The 13,920-nt window shown below is 42.4% G+C and overlaps 1 protein-coding gene across 1 annotated transcript; it reads left to right on the plus strand.

The window, feature by feature from the left end:
- Positions 1-5,053: 5,053 nt before the first annotated feature.
- Positions 5,054-12,491, plus strand: c1ql4a (complement component 1, q subcomponent-like 4). The gene is made up of 2 exons (XM_029507025.1): positions 5,054-5,602; positions 12,312-12,491. The coding sequence occupies exons 1-2, from the start codon at positions 5,057-5,059 to the stop codon at positions 12,489-12,491; spliced, it is 726 nt and encodes a 241-aa protein (XP_029362885.1). The 5' UTR covers positions 5,054-5,056.
- The last annotated feature ends 1,429 nt before the right edge of the window (positions 12,492-13,920 follow it).

Raw genomic sequence — 13,920 nt, forward strand, 5'->3', positions numbered from 1 at the left:
CCAGAGTGGCAGAGCGGGACCTCGGGGACTAGCTGACTCATAAATCATCTTTCTGAGTGGGGTCAAGGGCCATTTGACTGAGGCATGAGCAGAAATGTGATTTTAGTTATGGGAATATTTTCTCACCAATAATGCAATAATACAGTGTGCATATCCCAGCATAAATATTGATTAAATGCCACCGTTCTGTGTAAATGGAGACTCCAGATTACTGGAGTTGTGACTAGAATCGATGTGTTTCATGAAGCCATCACAAGCTCTGTATGTTTTGCAAGGCCAGCAAAGAGCATCACAGATATTTGTAAATATTATTACAAAATGATACTCCAGTATAGACTTCAGTGGACTGTTTCAAGGAGAGTTCACCCAACCCTAGTTGTTAACTGTTAAATCGACCAATTACAGCTGGAGTGATTTTAATTAATCTTACTCCTTCCAGAGCGCAGTTAAACAGCAGTATGTGAGTGACGGAGCAGAGTGAGAACATCCCTCTGTATGCTGGACCATGTCTCTGAGCTGAAAGCGAGCGGGGCTGGGGGTGGGGAGGTACAGCCGGTAGCTGGCCCTGCTGGGAGGGAGGGCGAGTCGGAGGTGGAGCAGGAGAACACGGCTAAAAAAGAAGGAGGGAAGAGAGAAAGGGAGAGGGAGAGGGTGGAGCATCGGACAGATGACAAATTGTGATTAATAAATGTGGTTCAGGATGGCAGTGTGCAGGGTTGTTATTAATAGAGAGAATTAGAGTGGCTGTGCAACTCAATCTGCACACTGTCACTCTGCATCAGGCCCCATAATCAGAACCTAATGAAACAGCACAGCACCAGGATGTAGACACATCCACACCCTTGCGCTATGCTTACAAATCTACACTTACTGTACAGTAAACACACATGCTCAGATAAGTTGGAGAGAAAAACAAGCCTTTCAGAACAGAGTACAAGAACAATATGATGCACGGACAAGTGGGCCAGAAAAAAACAAACCTCATATTTATCCTTGACTTAACTGGCTAAAAATGAGACACTTTCAAGACTTCCATTTCTTTTCTCTTTCGCTCTATAGTACATTCCACAACAACCTTATTTTCAAGGGTCAAAGCAAATAGAAGCTCCAGATATATCGGTAACTCGCATGTGCCGCTTTTATGCAGATGTTTAGATGCAGAAGTCTAAATCCAGAAATGCTGATCTATTCTTCCAGCAACTTTTCCTCAACTGTACACTTGTCCCTGGTTTTAGACATCCTCCAAATCACCTCTTTATATCCGTAATGGCCTCTGAATTGATTTATAAGACAGTAATCGTCATAGCAAAGAATGGGCTCTCGATAGCTGGGTTCCTGTCAGTGTTAACTGTGGATAACGTGAGCAGTGGTTCCTCTGGGAGGGACGGCCCTCTGGCAGCTACGCGCCTCTGGGGGACCATATTTCATGCCCCAGAGCTGATGCTCAGTTTGTGTTGCCTTAGCTGGTGATTGTGTAACATTGCTGCCATCTCAAAGTAAACCGCAGTGTCTCTATCTGTCAGCTCACCTAGTATGACCATTCACCAGTTTGTGTGCAAGAAAGATTTGAGATGTTTTCTGCTGTGCTTTGCATGAATTAAAAAGAAAAAATAAAACCTGACAGTTTTGGAGGTATTTAAGTCTCACTGTGCATGGATGAACTGAAGAATTAGTATGTTTGAGAAACAGGCAAAGGAGCTATTGCAGGAAAGAATTATCACATGAGTAATGTGGTCATAAATAAGTTCCTGCTCCTCTCTTACTTGTTTACACAGAACAAAAGAGAAATCAAATTATGTAGACCTAGGCACTAAAGACAAAGATTTATTCCCGGTGTATCACAATATATGAAATTAATTATTAAACAAACTAATAACTCAAACACTACACTTTTGATTCTCCCCATGGCCTTTTCTTTTTTTTGCTGTTGGCCACAGCAGAGACTGTGTGAGTCGCAGTCACATCAGCGAAATGATAAAAGAATTGCACTAAAAAGAAGAAAGGACATGTCATCAACATAATGCACATAATGTTGAAATTTTTGGTCTGTGTGAATACTAAGGGGAAAAAATTGAAAAGAGAATTAGGAAAGAGAGAGACAGAGAGAGAAAGACAGCTAAAAGACATGCGCATATTTCAATATTAATCACCTCAGTAATATTTTAACAGCCTTTAAAAATCCAATCCTGAGCATATTGCCTCTGACTGTTGGCAATGATTATATGCCGTGTGCCACTCAGGACCTGAGAGCACTGTTTCAGCAGGCCAGACTGGCTGACCTGCAAACTGGGACTGACACAGCATTAAACTTGTCCCTGCGCTGCTCACCTCTACCAACATTTCCCACTGGAACTATCACGGGCCATCGCTCCCCAAACCTTTCGCCCTGTCCCACCTCAATTTCCCACCAAATCCAACCCAAACCCATCCTTGGAAGAGCACTTTAAAACTCAGTGATTATCTATGTCTCCACGTCTGATGGGATCAGGCAGAATGATCTGTCATTGCCAGACAGTGGTCATCACATCTGAGGGGAGAGGAGGTCGAAGAGGAGCTGCTTGATGAAAAGGCAGCCATCAATACTGTATGTAGACCTAATCCCCTTGCTACCACCGCTTCAGCCATTAAACTTTAAAGTCACAGATCTCCGGTTTTCCCTGTCAGACAGGTGACACAAGACTCCAAGGAAATTATGATACGAGCTACAAATCTGGCCAACATGTTCCAGAAATAAAGTGCAATCACTTGTGAACGCAACTTGATAGGAAAACATTATTTTAGCCTCCACATTACTTCAACTGTGAGCAAAAAAGTTGAAACGAGAACCCAAAGGGTGTCCTTCCTTTAACGAATGGTGTAAAACTCTTTGGCTATGTACACCTGCATATGTCCACACGTGTGCATTAGCGGTTGGGTGTGAGGTTTTAGGTAAAGAAAAAAGAGCGGCACCGTGTGTGGGACAGGGTGTCTCACTAATGAGGCTTTGGAGCTGTGGGATGCAAGTCACACACACAGACAATGGTCTGGGGAACATTTAGTGTCTCCGCTCCATTCCTCACACATCATGCCGAGGCTGCTTTTACTTAGTCACCCGCCTGTCCTCCCTTTCACAGCACACAGAAGATGAAAACATCTCTCTTCATTTTCCAGCACTTTATCAAACATGTTTGCTTCTAACAACTGCCGAATGTCAGGCTAACAAGACACAGGTCAGAAGCATCAGTGCATTCATGATGTGAATCAGTTGACAGTGACATTAATTTAGTGCATGATTTGATTTTTGTCTACCTGAAATAAAAGGAATGAAAATTAAAAAAAAAAAAAAAGAGCTCTTTAGATGTGCTGTGATTATCAGTTCTCACATGTGTTGGAAATTAATATTCATAAATAGAGGAGCCAACTAATGATGCAGCTACTAGAGAGGGAGGGGAAGGGAGGGTGTGTGGGGGGGTAGAGAGAGAGAGAGAGAGAGAGAGAGAGATCAAACAGGTGTTGGCCGTCCATGGACTAAACACTGCTGTGCGCTTCACAGTGGACTCACATTGGATATGAGCTTCAGACCGGCTGTGCGTCCTCCTCCATTTGGAACCGGCGTCAGAAAAGTGCTGTAGCAGGTATTTCCTGGGCTTCCTTCCCCTCTGAAGCTAGCGGCATTTCCACTCCAATTTCTACCTGGAAAAGAAAAGAGGGGATTAAGCGCCGATTAAGAAACTCTCATCACTTTCTTGGACGTCTTCTGCGCGCCCGTCGGCTCTCCAGCTTCCCATTTGGCACTCCAGCGGTCCAAAGTCTGTCAGCCGCTTTGGGTGATGCGCGGACTGCACTGATGTACACAGAATTTTATTCTCCAACAATGTTTGTGGATTATGAGAAACAGATGGTGAGTTTTACTTTGAATTTGTCGCTTTCTTGTAGCTGTTTTAAATTGAATGAAAACCATTCTTATGGCGTAAATCCTGATTTTATGTCACATAGATTTAAATCTATAATGTAATATATATAGCATTATTATTATTTCCAGGAAACATTATTACTATTAAAATGTTATTCATATTTATTTTACATGTCATACTTAAATAATTAGATAAAATTGTATTTCAGCTAAATTAGTACATAATTCTAATAAATAAGATACTGAGTTTTTCTCTTTTTGCTATTATTTTCAGATTGAGACATAGCCTGAGGAGGAATCAAAAGCACACCCAGGTTGACCAAAGTGTCACTGGTTTCCTTTTTGGATGTGACTGGTGGAATTAAAATAAAAGTGGAGGGGGTCATAAAATGACTAAGCCTGTGCCAAGAAAAAATCTCTGATGAACTTTTGTCACTTATTGTGATGGCATCAAGTGAGACCTCCGAATGAAGTGAAATCCTGTGCTTTGTAGGGCGGACTCAAAAGAAGATCTTTCTTTTAAATAAACAATTATCTCATCATCCAAGAAAACAAATGGTACCCCCACTCACTTCTCAATGAGCTGAATTTGGCACCAGCTCTCTTTTCATCACACTTTTGATAAGCTGTGCTTTCACGACATGCTCTCTCAGTGCCAGTCATGCTTTCTGTTTGATGCTGAAAATTGAATTGAACTGGAAGACTAAAAGAGAGGTCAAAAAGGGTGAGCCAGACGTCATCAGATGATAATGTTTTCTGTAGTGGGTCACCACATTTTTGTGTGTTCATTTCCTTAAACGCTGGGCTGTATAAAGTTTTTTTATTTTTTTTTTCTGTCTTTTTCTTTCTTTTTTTCTTTCAACATAAAAGCTTCTAAATCTACCTTGCGGTCCTGTGAGCATATTTATCAGTCCTCAAGGAAGCTCTCTGGTTGTTTCTCTCCTGACTGGCATTTTGCGTTCCCTCTAATACTTGGATAGTGACACATATTCAAGCCCGCGCTTCTCTGCATCTTTCTTCACCTTTTCATACCAAATTGGTTCTCTGACGGGCTTCATCCTGGCCGGCACTATTCCAGCCAAGGGGGAAGAGGACTTCCTGACGCTGGCCGCCTCACGGCTCAGCCGCAGGAAACGTGTCATCGGTGCTGCTGTAGGTGTGGCAATGGTTTTAATACTGTTGGTGACCATTCCCCTGCTGGTCCACACAACCAAAGGGGGGAACAGTGGAAATTCAGGGAGCCATTATGAAATGCTTGGAAGCTGCCGGATGGTTTGTGACCCGTACACCACCCCTCAGCAAGGCCAAGAGCTGACAGCTGTGTCTCCACCCCCCCAGGATTACTCTGGGAAGAAGATAAAGTCAGGGCTCCGTGGGCCTCCAGGGATCCCTGGCCCTCAAGGAGCACAAGGACCCCCTGGGGAACCAGGCAAACCAGGGCCACAGGGGCCACCAGGTCCAGGCCCTGGTGGTTATTCTCCCTCACTCTATACTCCCAAAATTGCCTTTTATGCAGGGCTACGTAAACAGCATGAGGGGAGTGAAATACTGAAGTTCGATGATGTGGTGACCAATGTAGGTAACTACTATGAGCCCACCACTGGCAAGTTCACCTGCCCTCTGCCTGGCATCTACTTCTTCACCTACCATGTTCTAATGAGGGGTGGTGATGGGACCAGCATGTGGGCAGACCTGAAGAAGAACGGACAGGTCAGTAAAAATGTGTGTCTGTCTGCGTAGGTGTGTCTACATGTTTGGATAAAGCATTGTGCACATATCTGTCTGAATGCATGCGCACACACGATCATGGAAGAATTTTTCTCTCTGTTGGCCAGCTTTTGTTACTTTGACTCTCATTCACCTCTGTAACATTGGGTTCTTCAGATTCTGCACACATTTCACTGGGCAGGTGGCAACGTGACAGCTGAGAAATGAAACAGTAATCTTTATCCTCATTAAGGGGAATTCATGCTATACAGTCAAAAATTACAGCCACAGATATTTGCATTCCCAAATGTACTGTCGCTAAATGACAAGTGGCAGAATGCAGCCGCTGCCAAAAGCAACAGTCTAATTAGTAAGTATCATACACAGAGCTTGATTATTGCCTAAACAGAAGTGCAAAAGAGCGCAAGAGAAATGTCTGTCAGTGCGTGGACCAGTCAGTTTACACCTCAGCTAAATAAATAATGAATGCTAAATTGACAGTCCACTCATCCACTCCCTCATTCCCCAGACACTAATTAAAGACAGAGGGGCTGATGGGGAAGAGGCGAGGAGAGGTGGGAGAAAACACAAGAATTTCATCAGAGGACTCCAAATTCAGGAAATATTCTTCAAGTTGGTTTTTCTCATTCATTCATTCATTCATTCATCAAGGACTTAACATGCAAATGCTCTGTACTCAGCCCTCACTCCCCGGTGCCAGTGGCTGTTTCACCACACAGGTCAATGTGGGCTTGTGCATACCGTATGGTTAAAATAAGGCTGATTCAGTCTTGATCATTTTGGCTTGATTTTGTGCGCTGTAAAACTCCATGTTTGAAATCAATCATAATTGGCCGCCATTTGATTATATGCTTGAGACCACAAAGGTGAATATGTGTTTAAATCTGCCTGCCTAATGTCCTATATTGTCATTCAAGACATTTTAGACTGCTAAATAATTTATACATCTTAGATTAGATCCCCTGAACACCCCCTATACTTTCCTCTCCTAACCCCTCCCCAGCTTGTTCATTGATTCTCCATTAATTATCTTTTCACTCAACTCAATTATTTAACCTCACTGAGGTCCATCTGACACCCGTCAGGTGGCCTCCTTAAACAGTTGTGTTAAATAGAGCTCTCACCTAACAGGACTCTATCCAGACAGCAGTTGCTGGTTAACAAAAATGGAGTGTAAATGAAATGCTGCAGAATGCCTGATCATGTTTGGAGTTATTTAAGCCCAGAGGCAGGCGAGTCCTCTGCCTGAGGCCAGTCAGCAGCGAGGGTTCACTAAATGGGCACTATGTTTGACAGGTTGCATTCCTTACTGTAGAATCGAAAGAACTGTTTTAACATTGCCGTAGGTGCAGAGGCTTATTGGATGTTTTGTCTGCCCACTGGGTTATGCTTAATCAAAAGAAGTATCGCCGTATGTACAAATATGTCCCTCTCCCTCTCTGATTGCGCTGTAACTTTTCCACTTTAACATCGGGTCATTTGCAGCTTCGCATTTCTTAGGTGGAAATTCCAGCAGATTGAAGCCTTAGACAGATTTAGCGCGAATGAATGAAACACGAGAGACTCGACATGACACGGACATGCTGAGATGTCTGCTTGGAGACGGCGAAACACAAAGCAAGACAAGACAAGTGAGTTGATGGGAAGATCAGGGGTGGAGAAGAGGAAGATAGATGACTTAATGAAGGTGTGGAGACAGTGGGCTGGTAGACGAGGCATCTGGGAGGCTGGTGGTGAAGGCCAGAATGAGATCATGCAAGATGACCAATGGACACCCACTCAAGATGTCTCGGCTTGACAAGTGATCAAGGCCAGCCAGAGAACGAGAGAAAACTAGTTTACAAGCTGTGTCTCAGTGCCAATTCAGCGAGCGCCAATACCATTAAAGACAAACAGTTTTCGAGTTTTTGGGGGGGATATTGCATATGTAACAGTATCTGTATCTGTATTGCTGGTGATATTTAAATTGGCTTTTGGACTGTGACTGATATCGTGTGTCATGAGTGTGGTATAATTTGATGCCAGGATCTCAGGGGCATGTATTGGGGTGTACACGGCTTCCATGGGATTCCTAAAGATCCAATAGCTATTACCTTCACTAAATCCTCACTCTGTAAAGCCTACCTGCTCACACCTAAATCTAAGTTTCACAAATCATTGCAGCATGGCAGGGCTTCAGAGTCAGGGGATTTGTGATTGAAGGGGGTCACACTTCAGTTGCCTCTGTGTGTGTAATGTGATGGTAATTGACTTGTGGTACAATTCCAATGTGTGATAAGAATGTTGGCTCCACAACGTTTTGCCCTATTCTTGCTCAGCTGATCAATCCCAGCTGCATATTGTTTGCACGGTATCGTGATGTAGCCATTTTGTGTCCTTATGATACTTAATGATTTAATGTTGATTAAGCCTCCCTCAAGGTAAATGCTCATGAACCCCCCTCCTAATGCTGACGCCACAGTTACAAATGTATGTAATAACTAATTTACTATCAGGGATAATATTCCAGCTACATGAGCTCTTCACCCTCCCAGTTAAATTCCCATAGTGCATCACTGTACTGTATATCACTATTAAATATTCTTGACAAAATGTACAATGCAGACAAATAGATGGTGGCTTTGCCCCCATTCAGCCGCTCCGCCCCTTTTTTTTTTTTTTTTTTTTTTTGAACCTATCATAGACTCTTTTAATAGCTCAATTAAAGGTCAAGTTATTTTTCAGTAGTGTTGAAATGTCATCACTCACTGTAATGATCAGTACCTGCAATAACTTCCCCCAGTGCAGAGCTGCAGTTGCTACAGGTGAAATATAATTAGCCTCAGAGTGAAAAAGGCAGGAAAGAGCTTGATATATAGAATTAGGATCATATAAGTCAAAATGTTGATGATGCTGATGTTTAGTTTTTGGTTTTTTTTTATCTAAAAAGATACCATAACCTAACTCTAATGAGGATAAGGCCTCTCCAGCCGTGCATAAGTTTGCCCATGTTGATGCTGCAGACCGCAGGCTATAGTGCTGGCAGGTAATATTCATCCAAGGTTTGGTTCTGCTGGTGTTTGGTGCAGCGTCCCAGGCTCCCAGAGGAGAGGGAAAACCTACTCAATAAATATTCTATTTCCACAACCCCCCACCCCTCCCCCCAGCCATGGTCCCCAGCCTTCCCGTCAAGTACTGGAGTCCCTTAGGTAAGTTTAACAGCTACTTTTCTATTGTCTCCGCTCTAAGAGGTCAGTATATCACCGTGAATGAATCCTGTCAGTTTTATTACCAGTGGCGCACAGCACCACAGATAAAAACAAGACTTCAAATACCCCTACATCTCTCTGGCCCCACAAAATAGCCTTGCTTGATCAGTCTGTTAGCCACCCCCCCCCCCTGTTTTTCTTCCCACTGTCCCTTCTTTTTTTCTGTCCTGTCCTCTGTCTGCAGTGCCGCTCCACTCGTATAAAAAATGACACTGCAGCTGCTCCCCACACCTCCCCACTCTTTCCCTCCTTGCCTGTGGCCCCCTTTGCTCCCAAGCGTGTTTACTGGAGGCCCTATAATGAAAGGGCTAGGCAGCAACAGAGACAGCCACGGGCGAGCCCTGGGGGCCCCTACCTCACGGCTCACAACCCCGCCAGCTCCGGGATCAGCATAGCGTGCTGCCTGGTTCACATGGATCAGCCCGTGTCCTCCAGCCGTATCTGTCTCCTCTGTCGGCTTCCTGCCATAATCCCACCTCGGCTCTCTCATGCCCCTCTGTCTGGTGTCTAGATTAATGGCTGGATTGCATTATTCCTTCATGCAGAGAAACATCAGCTGAAGCACTAATTCATATATCATATATTGGCAAAATGATCTCTACACTGAGTGATTAATATTATTCTCTTATACAGAATTCAATCGCACTTCCATGCATGAAGTCATGAGCGTCTGAGAAGGCCTGAGGGAGACCTCGGTTACACTGTTTGACTAAAATAATGAGCAGGATGGCATATGCCGGGTGTCAATAAGAAGTCACAGCAATGGCATCACTGTCAGAAGCAGCAAAAGATGCAAATGTGATATTGGCTGTCACTACACATGTCAAGAAGAACAACAATATAACCTTTACAGATGACAATAGATTGTTGTTGTTATTTGAGAGATGGTCTTATGAGGGCCAAAGAAAGGGTAGATTATTCAGTGTTTTCTAACACCAATTGCCAAGGATCACAGAAGTGTCCCCAAAAGAGTTCCCTTTAAAACAAATATTTGGCTGAATAATTAGTTTTGCTCTGATTTATGACATTTAATGCAAAATATTTGTATAATGAATGAATGTTCAGGCACCAGCTGCGTATAGAAAGATCAAGTTAAGGACATCATATTACAATGGGCCATCTTTCTTTATCTATTATTATCTGATGACATCTTGTTTTAATTACTTAGCTTGTTTATCAGTACAATTGTTTTACCATGTGGAAATGTAATACATCTTAAAGCATCAACACATAAAGACTGTTTTTCATTTTTGTGCTCTAGGCCAGATTTACATCAGAACCCCTGGATGCTGATCTTTTCAAAGCCAAATAAAATTTCATTTTCATTTAATGTCATTTAACTTCACTCAAAAACAACATGCTATTTTTGAAATTACATTTTTCTTTCTTCCTTAAGTAAATTTTGTTGGGAAAGATTGTTCCCTCACACAATCACACAATCCTATTTAAGGTATGATGTTTTCATGAAACATTCAATATCCTAGTTGCTCAACTCCCACTGGAGTCAGGCTACAAAGAGATAAATCAAGGCCTCGAAAATACAATCATTTAGAAACAATGAAACTAGAAATTATAAACCTAGAAAATTTAACGGAACTAAATGTAGCATATACATTAGGACAAGTGACTTACGCATGTTGGCTATTGAAATGATCTTTCACTTTTCCACATCTCGGACTCTCTGTCATATACAGGCAGACCAACAAAAGCATTGCTGCATTAAAGTTTTACTTCTTTCACTTTGTCTACAATGGGTCAACTTTTTCAGCGTAATACAGCTTACATGCTCACTTAACCTACATTAAGATGAGCACACGAGAGCTGCAGAAGGACGAGTAACAGTTTAAGTTGAAGCGTCCTCGGTTATCTTGACTTAAGAACACCCATGTGGTTTAGGGAATTTGAAATCTAATGAATCAAGACTTGTAGTAGTGAAAGAGTAGCCGTGGTCGGTTTTATTGTGTTGCTGCTGAGCTGTGAAGCCCCAGGAGAACGACTTCTCTGGCCCTTAATCAATCTGGTTTAGAGTGGACAGGGACATATTTATCTGCTGCTGGCCAGCATGCTCCATGTTGGATGCAGCACCCATGACCCGAATGTCGTTTCAGGAGACCTACAGATCGTGTCTAGGTAACAGAGCACAACTTCAAGGCTGGTAAATGGCGAACAATATGCTCAGACGAGGGCAAAATGTATGTGTGCAAAGAAATGTTTTTGGTTACAGTAACGCAGGCTTCGGCACTCAGCAATTGACTGTTTTCAAATTGATGCGTGCTCGATGGGGAGAATGGAGCCCCAGTGACGGGAATGACATGATGGTAGTTGAGTTGCAGATCATATTCTGTGGCTGTCACAGAGATGTGCGTGGCTTGTCTGGCTGCTGACATAGATTGAGTGCTCACTCCGTGGATGGACACAGAGGCAGACACAAGGCCACTGATGGCTGACATATGTCTGATGATTGAAGCTGCTACACCAGAATTATTGATACAATCCAACAATGGAGATTTTTAAGAATGTCATGGAGTAGATTGTTCACGGCAAATATTTGCAGGAAAATTTGAGAAGTTTTAGTATGATTTAAATAAGAATCCAAAAGCTTTACACAACAAAAAAGCGCTTTTGGAGCCACTGTAACACATTTATGACCTTGTGAATCTTTTCCAGTATCTATTTAATGGCTATTTTAACTAAATTATTTATACACCAAAACCAATTTAATGCACTATGATTGGGAGGTTTCTTGTGAAGATAAAGAGTAGAAAAGACAAAAAAAAAATTATTAATAATAATAAAATCCTGCTTACAACTCAATCTGGGAATGTGCATTTAAATGTCCACAATCAGTAAACCCAATTAAGTGTGTTAACAAACAAGTAAAGATCCACTGCTGTAGGGTCAAGAAGTTCGAACTCACACGGCATGCAAATGAGAAACTCTCTGGCTCAGGCATAGCCACTCAATATCATGCATATTGAGCTGGCTCAGGACCATAAGCAACAGGTCAATAGCTGGTGTGGATAGTGATGCGCTTTCTCGGCTTAGCTAGTTTCCCCATGGGCAACCTGTTGTCCCCAGTGAGTCCCCTTATCCTCACAACCCAATCAGATCTCTATCCTCTGGTCCCTGACTCCTGTTTATAGCTTATCAATAACAGAGTGGCTGTGTTTTCACTTCACCTTTGGGGTCACAGGTCATTGTCCCATCCATCTGCTTGCCAACCATGAATGTGTAGGTGTTGTCATACTCACGAGTGTCTCGTTTGAAAGCTGTTCATAATTGGTCATGTCCCAGTCTGGAAAAAGAAGGAACAAATTAAGAATAAAAGATGAGTTAGTTTTAGTTTAAAAGCTTTAAAAGAAAGTGGTGGTGACATTTGCAGTGGTTTGCTTAGGTTTGTCCATGTTCTAATTGTCATTGCGTACGTCCTCACTGGGTGACAGGTTAGAGCCAGCGCCATCGCTCAGGATGCTGATCAGAATTACGACTACGCCTCCAACAGTGTGATCCTGCATTTGGACGTGGGTGATGAGGTTTGCGTGCAGCTGGACGGAGGGAAGGTCCACGGAGGGAACACAAACAAGTACAGCACCTTCTCCGGCTTCCTCATCTACCCGGACTGAATCTCATCTTTATTCACAGGGAGTGAAGTGGCTGGAAAAACTCCGACACACACAAAGACATATTCCCACATACATGTATGTGTGCAAATAAATGTGTACACACACACACTCACTCTCTCTCACACACACACACACACACACACACACACACACACACACACACACACACACACAGAAATATACAGAATGTCATGAGATTACAACAGACTACAGAAGTGTGGCTCGAGTGATAGTGTGAGATAGTGGAATTAAGAGCCAGTCATCATGAGCTGTTACATTTATTGGCCCTCGTTGTTTGCACACTTGAATTTCAGAATATGTACAGTGTAAGTGCACATAGGAATTGCACATTGTGGCTCTGAAATATCTAAAATATTATAATGTGTTCCATATTAATTGACATTGTGATTACTATAATATAACAAACACCATCAGTGTGATTGTTTTTGATGCAATAATGGTGTTGAAGCTGCCATTAATGAAGACGACAAAGCTGACAAATGCCCTTTCAGTGCATTGCAGTCGTTACCTAAGCAGTATTTCATTTATACGTATCTGCTCTCCATCTTAATGACCTCTAATCAAATGGTCTGCCTATAATTTGCAACTCATCTTTCTGAAATTGTTTTCCCTCCTATGCTTCAAGGGAGTAGCACAAGTTGAAATTAATTGAATCCCTGTTGTGATACATTGGAAGAGTACTGATTTAAATAAGGCAAAACAAACATTCGCCATTCCTTTGTTCCCACCGTGCCACAGGAGGTCACGTGGTAAGATGAAACAACACATGTTCACTTAATATTGCAAGTCAACAAATCAAAACACATTTCAAGGACGGCACTTGCATGCAGGTACCAAGTGCATTATTGACATTATTGTATGTGTGTGAGATTGTACGTCATTAGGTCTGAGTGGATATATCGGCACAGGGAAAAACAGGTGCAATGAGGAAGAAGTGTTTTACTTACATTAAATGTCGTACGATATATTACAGACATGTTGCTGTAATTACACTGCCACACTTAGTACTTTATTTTTGAGAGACCCTGTTAAAGTAGCATCATTATGTATAAACCGTAATCTTGGGATGAGCTATCTGGTATGTTGAATAGGTTGAGTAGATAATATTGCTATTAAAATCTCTATACCTACCTTGTTTGCGTTCTTGTATGTTGTTTTGGCATGTTTAAATCAGGGCTGACTGAAGGCATGCATATTCAAAAGTTATAGAAACGCAGTGACCCTTTTTCAGTTTTATTTGTAGTGAGCACTTGGACTGACTGTGGAGAATTGGATATGTGACAGATCTGCGCAGACTTAAAGCCGAGATCAACGCAACAGTGGTCAGCCACAGCCTGCTACAAGATGGATTTCCAATGTCTTTAAACACCATCTGAGACACAAGCAGTAATGCAGCTGTATTGATCTC

Source organism: Echeneis naucrates, chromosome 7, assembly GCF_900963305.1.
Source record: "Echeneis naucrates chromosome 7, fEcheNa1.1, whole genome shotgun sequence".
In the NCBI taxonomy this organism is placed as follows: Eukaryota; Metazoa; Chordata; class Actinopteri; order Carangiformes; family Echeneidae; genus Echeneis; species Echeneis naucrates.